Here is a 9,067-nt window from a genome sequence, read left to right as displayed (position 1 = left end):
TCCTCCCTGCGCTGTGAATGTTTACATGTTATGTTCAATTAAACCATGGCAACATGTAATGTTTGTGTATTATTATTTTCAGCAGACTGTGTTTTTCTATTGTTGTGACTTAGATGACGTTCAGAGCACATTTTATGACCAATTCATGCAAAACTCTGCGTTATCCCAAGGGGTTCACATACTTTTTCTTGCAACTGTATATCTCCATTATTGCTATTTTGGCACAAAGAATGTGCATGATTCTTGAAGATACTGAACACTAGTAAGGAAATGATTTGAAAACTGAGAAATAGCTTTTTTGTTTGAATTATTTCATGGAATCCAGTACCGATGAAAACCTTTCAGTGCTGAACGTATTGGTTCAAAGAATTCATGTATCAATCTTGATTGTGATGCAGATGGAAGTTGTCTATATTTTCTGCAAATTTTTCCCCTGCTTTTCAAGGCTGAATAGGAGCCAAGATATAGGATAACATATGAATAGAGAATCTGCATCCCTAATGACTGTAAATCCAACATTTCATGCTCAATTCTGAGGTTTATCTAGGGAGACAATGAGTACATGAATTTATGTGTTAGGGAAATTTGGCATATATTATTTGCAACATTTAAACACTATAACCACTTGTGGCCCTTGAAAATTTTGAACCTGGGGCAGGATTGGGAAAAATATATCTCACACCCCTAATATATATAACAAAAAGCTATTGTTTCTACCCAGAAGAAATCTTGGCTTTTTTTTCCTTTCCACTTCCTTCAGGGAGATTTTATGGCTTAGTGAATTCATGCTGATCTATTTGAACTATCACACTATCATATTATGTTATGGATTGTTGTTTTCAAAACTGTGTGGTAAAGCTTCAGAGAGTAGTAAATCTTTTGCAACATCAAATTCCATGTGGGAACAATTTACCTCTTCACCTAGTTTTATGAGTCAATGAGGAGGAACTTAAATTATTTTAATTCATTTTTTTTTACTTCTCATTGTGTTTCTTTTCTTATGCTTTTAAACAAGCCACACTCCATGCAAGAGTGATGTTGATTTAGGAGACAGTCTTCTCTATAAAAATTGCCAGATTTCACTGCAATACTTTGCTCATGGATTATCTGTTAGCATTTATTTAAGTCTTAAACCTCTGAACGCTGTCTAGACATTTGAGATTTCCTTTTTTAATGGCTAAAAAGTTAAGCCAGGATTTCCTTCCTCATCTTTTTGCAGCCATCACAAATCAACAAATGTCTCTTTTGTTATCCTGCTCTTCAAAGATTTTGTTGTAGGATTTTCATTCTTACTTTAAGTATCCTATGTAGAAATAAATTCTTGTATCCCTCAGACACAATGACACAACTGGAATTGACAAAATGCTAGTCTTAAAACAAAAATCTGTGAGCCTCCCAACCAAGTTGAGAAGTATATGTGCAAAGAGGATTCTGCAGTCATTTTATCAACTTGCCTCCACTGCAGATGGAGATCCAGAAATGGGGAAATCAAACTATATTTAGGTCCATCCTTAAAAGCAATCCTAGCAAATCAGTGGAGCACTGATTTAATTAAAAAGCCCTGCAGCGTGCAGGGCAGAAGTGGAAAGTGATTTATATGTGCCTGCCTGTCTCTGGGTGCTTCCACACAGAGAATTGGTACTATTCCTGCAGTGGCACCATGTCCCATGTGATCGTATATTTTCACCCCCTTTTGAGAGTTGAGCTAACTCTTTTGGCTGTCATGCTGCACAGTTCAAACTACAATTTGCAAACTTATGATTTGTGATGCTTGTGCTTTGCAGGAATTGGAAGAGTTTTATTTTTTGCTTTATCCTGCCTTATCCCACCTGCACTCAGAGATCTCTAGAAGATGTCACAGATAACCTTATCAGTTTCTCCAGGCTTATGCTCTCTAGTAAACTTTGCGGTGGTTTCTTAATTCCTGTTTTAGGAAAAAAACTGTTCAGTTTAATATTTTCTGCTCAGGCAAGCAATCTATAACTGAACTCTTTACTTGATCCCACTTACACAATCTGGGCTCAGACAAGGCCTTCTTCTTCACCCCAATGTACACCTATAGAGATTCTACACAGCAACTTACATCTATGAATACATCTGTGAGGAAGAGCTCCTGGTTGCAAAATAACAATGCTAGGCTTTCAATGGGAATTTACAGTATATAAATTTAAAAAAAAACACTCTCTGGACAGCCACCATATTTTTTTCTCTTCTCAGGGATTCTGGTACTTAGCCAGACAAATGCATACTAGATGTTCTGAAATGTGTTTGTATGGATGGGATGAGACAATTTATTTTCCCTCTTTCTGTGTGGAATGAGAGAAGGGGACATTTACTGCTCCTGGAGCTATGGAGGTTTAAAGAACTGAATACTATTTAAAAATATATATTATTCAGCTTGTTGTCTGGAGGAAGTGTTGATTTATCTTGTTTCTTCTCAGCCCTCTGGGATTGGCTGAAGACCATCTCATAGATGTGAATAAAATGCTTAGGCAGGACTGAGTCAGGTGTGAAAGTGCTTTTTTCCCCTTTTAGCAGTTTCATTAACTATTTCACTTTGACTGTATTCAGTGGGAAAAAACCTTAGAATTATCAGAGGGAAATGGCTTTTGGTTCAGTCAAAATAGGAGTGCCTAATCTAACCCATACATTCCCTTAGAGTAGACTATCCAAGATATTTTCACCAACAGAGAGAAGAATTCTATCTCAAATTTCCCATCCTGGCCATGTCTCTGACTTTGGACAGGGAAATCTAACTACTTTTATGATTCACAAATATCCCAGAGCCCATAAGAGAACAACCTATGTGTATGGGAAAAGTAATGGCTTGAGATGGTGGGGTTTATTTATTTATTTTAGTTCTTAACTCCTAAGTATTACCAAATTCTGACATTAAGGCAAGTGAGAAAAGGTGCCTACACTCTTGCCTTAATGTCAGAATTTGGTAATACTTAGTTTATAAAATGAATCCATAACTTACAAACCGATTAGCTAATTTAACCAAAACGTTAGTGTGGTGAGGTGAATGTATGCATTCTTTTTATTAATAGAAATGAATCATTGTGGTTGATTTTCCTATATGTAACCCAGTGGAGTTGATAAGATTTGTTCACTTGTGGAAGAAGGATGCTACTAAATTGTTGTCATTTTTGTGTATGCTTCATCCTCAGATATTGATGAATGTGCAATGGGAACCCACAACTGTTCATCAGCAGAATCTTGCTATAATATTCAAGGCAGCTTCCGATGCCTTTTAATTGAGTGTCCACCAAATTACAGAAAAGTGTCTGATATGTAAGTCTAATAATTGCCCCTCTACATAGCAACTAATCACATTAAGTAATGCTCAGAGCTCTTAATAATTACTCAGCTGAACATGGTAGAGTTCTTTTCTCAAAATCAAACATACATGTACTTACATGCATACACATATATACCATCCTCATTTACACTTACTCCATTTTCTCTTGTGAATGTAGTCCCCATAGTCATCCATGTCCTTGCCTTGTCCTTCCAAATTAAACTTCAGCAATAAAAATGTGACAAATATTACCATAACATTTTCTAGAAGCTTGTTTACAGTCAGGGCATGACATCTATATATTATATAATAATGCTTAGGAAACTGGAATAAGATACATTTAATTATTCTGATGAACCGGCCATAGCCCTTATGGGTTGGTAGTGTTTTTTTTTTAATAGTCTTAACCATTTTTTGATAGTTGAATCTCATGTTGCTGTAAAAGCTATGATATTAAAAGCCATACAGGTGCTCTAAGGGACAAAATGTGAAGTTAGTTTTATCCCCAGATAAATAAGAACGCATGAGGATCCAGGCATGTTCCCATTAAATAAAAGTTTTAAAAACAACTGGCATGGTGTTCACAATAAATGATCTATGGATCTTATATTACTCCTAAAGGAGGCCTCAGTTAATGAGAGAAAACATCATCCTACAGAAAATGAGAAGCAGAAGGTGACATTAGGGAGACACTGGGTAATCCATGTTTTAAATCAGAAAGTTACCAAATTACTAATGAGAGAATATATTTGAAATACGGTAACCTTATGGAATAGGAAGAAGATAAAGGGTACATCTGGAGAAGGCAAGATTTAGGGCTAGAAGCCCCCCCCCAAAAAAAAATGTCCTCCCATCCACCAGGTATGGGAGCAGGCTGAACAAGAGAGAAGGGTCCAAAGTGAAAAGAACCAGAGAACTTATATAGAAGCAGGGACTGCAAGCCTATGGATTTTTACTGGAGAAAATTATTTTTTGGAGGAAACCATGTATTCAGAGTATAGAAAAAAGACACAGAAATCTATCATTCAGAATTATGTGCAAGGAAGGCATTGCACAATTGCACAGTAGATGGGATTTTCAGGCATAGTTTATCTGATAGAGATCTACAACTTTTAAAAGAAGACCATCATTTGTCTCCACTCCTCTGAATGAGCCATTCAGAATTATGGTGGAAATATAATGGGCTCTTTGACTGTTTTGAAGGCGACAAAATTCCTCCTGCACCCACTAAGGTTCCTGCCCTTTGGAACATCATCCTTCTGAGATTAGATTAGTCCCAATCTTGCTGGCTCTTTCTTAGGGTCTGAAAACTTGGCTTTGTGGCCCTGAGTATGTGATCAAGGCCATCCCTTGGCTTTGCTGATAGTTGTTTTTATAATATTATGTTATTATGTATTTTTATTTTTATATTGGATATTTTATTGTGATATGTATTGTATATGGGTGGCTACATAAATTGAATAAATAAACATTTAGAAAATCAGATATAATCTATAAAGGATATAAATGTTAATTCCTCTGTGAGGTCTAAAAGCTACTCTTTGTTACATCTTAAGAAAACTTCACCTTATTCCCAGTTGCTGAGATTAAAAAAAAGAAAGAAAAAGAAATTACAATCATTATACAAATCTTTATTAGATAAGCACAGCTCTTGGGATATCTGTTGTATGCCATAGGGTATCCTAGCCTAGGAACTTATAGAAAGTTAAAAGTACAAAAAGAAAATTTACTTAAATTATAAACTAAAAGCAACTATTCAAAGACTTTAGCATATGAGAGCCATATAATTTGAAACAAGGTTTAAACAGGATGTACAGTACCTGGCTTTAAGAATGTATCACTCATCCCCATAGAAATGAAGATACCTCAGTGAAGATCTTTTAGTTTACAAAGATGCATGGTAATAAGGTAGAGAAGGTCCAAAGAAAGGCTCAGGCCAAACCATAAAGATCAAAACTCATGCAATAAAAGGTTTATTTGCAAAACCTGCTATCAGTGCAGCACTCTAATAAATTCTAGGAACAATAGGATCAGTATTGATTATTTACTAGTATTTACATGTAAATTATTTACTATAACTTACATGCTGTCCATTTCTAGAATCAGAGTGGCTTACTGTATCAATATCAGCAGCTTAAAGACCGTTTCTTACAATTATATCAATTCAGGTCAATGTGCCACTGCTTTGTATTATGTTATTTATTCCTAAGTGTCTTTCTGGAGACATGTGTCTTTCCAGGTCCCTGGAAATGTAATGACAACGGGGGGAGGGGGAGAGGTGGAATATCTAGGTCTAAGGTATTCCTAAGGAGGGGTCCATCATTGAGAAGGCTCAAGCCAGAATGTCCTAAATATGACATTTTACTAAGTGATAAGATCTTTGGCAAACCCTCCCTTCCAGTTATTACTGACCAGGCAGTTTCAACACAGGGAAAGCAATCATGACAATATCTAGGCCCTGAACTATATAGAGCTCTAAAGGTGACAACCAGCAAGTTGAATTGCATCTAAGGCTAACTCTTCATCAGTGCAGCTCTCACAATAGTTATATACCCATAAGCATCCAGGATGCTTCAGGTTTAATCAGCTGAAATTTAGGTTTGTCTTCTAAGGCTGGGGTCCCCAACACCCGGTCCATGGACCACTACTGGGCTGTGGCATGCCAGCAACCGGTCTGCACAAACAAGCAGAGCCCCATCTGTGAGATGCAGGCAGAACACAAAACCACACACTCTCTAGTCCACGGAAAAACCTCTCTCCACGGAACTGGTCCCTGGTGCCCAAAAGGTTGGGGACCTCTGTTCTAAGGAGTGTCATATAGAATGCATTGTGATAATCCAATAATGCAAGGTAACTGAGTCAGGCTTCCTGATCCAGGAAAGATCACTGCTGACACACAAGATGCTCTTTTATAAGTTTTATAAATGTCTATATACCACAAACTGATATCTTACTCTGACATTTTCATTTGATACAGTATGTTCAGCCACAGAACCATTCCAAAAAGTGTTGCATAATGCAAGTTTTGCATAAGTCGGATTGCTGTGGAATTCATGAAACACTATTTTGATACACATGCATAAATGCTTACCTGCACAACAGAGTTCCACGAAGGAACTATCACACGGTTCATGATGCGAACTTTGTAAGCACAAGTCCTGGGGATTTCATGTGGCCTGATCAAGAGTACTATGATTCGATGAATCTCATGGTTCATTTCCAGACCAACCTATGCAAAGTAATTTTCTAAGTATTCCTTTAAGTTCATTGCAGTTTCCAGGATAGGTTTTCAGATTCATGACCTCTTGATATTTGGCTGTTACCTTGATAATTGCATTGACATAGTGAGGATTATACAAGAAGAGCAAGCAGCTGCTAATTGTACAGTCAGTAATATTCAACCCTGCTACGTATTGCTTAATGCCAGAGACAGATTTCCTGGAACTCTGCACGCTGTCCAAGAGCTTGTCTTCAAACCCCAGTTACTGAAGTGCTAAATATTTCCTATTTCTCTTCTCTCAGGAGATGTGAACGTATCAACTGTTTCAACTATTTGGATTGTCAGAACACTGCACTCCGCATTACTTATTATCAGCTTAATTTCCAAACCAACATTGTTGTTCCAGCTCATATTTTCCGAATTGGTCCCTCGCCTGCTTATGCCGGAGACAACATAATCCTTACAATCAACAAAGGAAATGAAGAAAACTACTTCAATACCAGAAAGCTTAATTCCTATACCGGTATAGTCTATCTTCAGAGGCAAGTGAGGGAACCCAAAGACTTCTTGCTAGATGTTGAAATGAAGCTTTGGCGTCAAGGAACCTACACAACGTTTATGGCCAAAATTTATATTTTCATTACATCTCATGCATACTAAGATGGATGTATTACTGTTGAAGCTCATTGGTGCTATTTTTTAAAAAATCTTTCCTACCAAAGCTTGTGGTAATAGAGAAAAAGACTGATAGAAAAATATAGCCTCTCATATTTTTTTCCTAGCTCCTAAAATATCTTTGTTTTTGTAAAATTAACTTAAAATATATTCACCTGTTTCTCTTTTAACTCTGAATGTTTAACTGAGCAAAATAAGGCTGTTGAGCTTTGATGCACAGTAGTTATGCTGTCCTTTAAAAGTTATTTTGATATTTCACCAATGACAACCTCAGAATTAGTTATCAGGAATGGGGGCATGATCTACCCAAATATAAACAATCCAGATAAGATGGAATTCAAAGGGAAAATAAATATGTAGCTGTTAAAACCAATTGTACTTGAAAGATGCTTAAGTGCAATTCAGTTGAGCTCACGAGAGGGCAGAAGGCCAATTCCCAGTCTTTAAAACAACTATATAAAAAAAGAAAAGAAATTGCATGTCAGACAGTGATCTTTTTTCACTTACTGACAATTACACAATGTAGTTTTAAAGAGAGAGAAAATCTTCCTTTTCTGAATATGCCCATAATATGTGATGAGAACTTGATGTGCCAATCACATTCTGTTTTTATTTCTCCATCTTCCTGTAACACATTAGTGAATCAGATATTGATCTATCTAGGTGTTCCCCCTTCATTGATTTACCCACCCTGTTACTAAAGCTATTGCCTCCTCTGTTTAAGTTGGAAATTATAGCTACAATACAGAGGAACAAATACGTAAGTGACCAGGAATAAGTCTGATCAAACTTAATATGCATATAGCCCTCACAGTTAAATCACCTGGAAAAATCTCCTCATATAGTATTTATATAATCAACCTTTACTTTTCCCATATCTTAGCAAATGTCACTGTGAGGATTTTCCATAGAGTTACTTTTCCACCTTATTCAAGGTTATTGGTACTCTAATACCATAGGATGGGAAGTTTATCCTGCAACTTCTGAGACTTGCTATTTGCTGTGCTTCTCGTGTAAATTCTTGGGACTGACTGTGCCAGGAGTTACAGATGTACATCCTCCTTTCTGGTACATTCATGCCAGCAGTAAAGGTAGTCCTCGACTTATGACTATAATTGACCCCAAAATTTCTGTTGCTAAGTGAAAGGTTTGTTAAGTGTGTTTTGCCCCATTTCTTGCTATCGTTTTTAAGAGAATCACTGTAGTTGTTAAATTAGTAATGTGCTTGTTAAGTGAATCTGGCTTCCCTATCGACTTTGCTTGTCAGAAGATGACAAAAGGTGGTCACGTGACCCCGGGACACTGCAACCATCATAAATATAAGTCAGTTGCCAAGCATCTGAATTTTGATCACATGACCATGGGGATGCTGCAATGGTCATAAATCACTTTTTTCAGTATCCTTGTAATTTTGAACAGTTACAAGTACTGTAAATGAGCTGTTGTAAGTTGAGGACTGCCAGTATAAAACTGTTACCACACTTTGTTGGCCAATAAAATTGTTGTATAGCTCTCTCTTTGCTCTAAGAAATACATGAAGGGTGAACATCTATGTCAAGCTGGAGGCTCCCAAGAGCCTTCTCAGGCAAATGCTGAGGATCCAGGGTCCCACCACTGTGCCTCATGATGGAGACATGTGGTTTGCACACCGTGGCAGCTTGTTTTCTGAAAGAAGCCTCATGAAAGATACTGTACATACAGTGGGTGAACCTAGGAGTCATCCTTTGAATCCAAACAAGCCCTGGCATTTAATTCCTTGGATGTACTGGGCTCCCTTTAAAAGAACGGCTCATCTTAGCCACTCAAGTTGCATAGTACTAATGCTACAAGCAACTAGATGACTGTTAGAGACAATGTCTGGCAGCAAACCA

The 9,067-nt window shown here is 37.1% G+C and overlaps 1 protein-coding gene across 1 annotated transcript in view; it reads left to right on the top strand.

Moving 5' to 3' along the window:
- LOC107292273 (fibulin-2) overlaps positions 1–8,288 on the top strand; it is a 41,861-nt gene extending 33,573 nt beyond the window's left edge. Inside the window, exons 11-12 of the mRNA XM_015821351.1 lie at positions 3,171–3,294; positions 6,824–8,288. Of these exons, the coding sequence (XP_015676837.1) occupies positions 3,171–3,294; positions 6,824–7,181 (482 nt within the window). The 3' untranslated portion in view covers positions 7,182–8,288. The remainder of the gene's footprint in view (positions 1–3,170; positions 3,295–6,823) is intronic.
- The last annotated feature ends 779 nt before the right edge of the window (positions 8,289–9,067 follow it).

This window comes from Protobothrops mucrosquamatus, unplaced genomic scaffold (assembly GCF_001527695.2).
Source record: "Protobothrops mucrosquamatus isolate PMUCROS unplaced genomic scaffold, P.Mucros_1.0 scaffold1311, whole genome shotgun sequence".
Lineage (NCBI taxonomy): Eukaryota > Metazoa > Chordata > Lepidosauria > Squamata > Viperidae > Protobothrops > Protobothrops mucrosquamatus.
The sequence above is the reverse complement of the archived record's forward strand: the minus strand, read 5'-3'. Positions and strand labels throughout refer to the sequence as shown.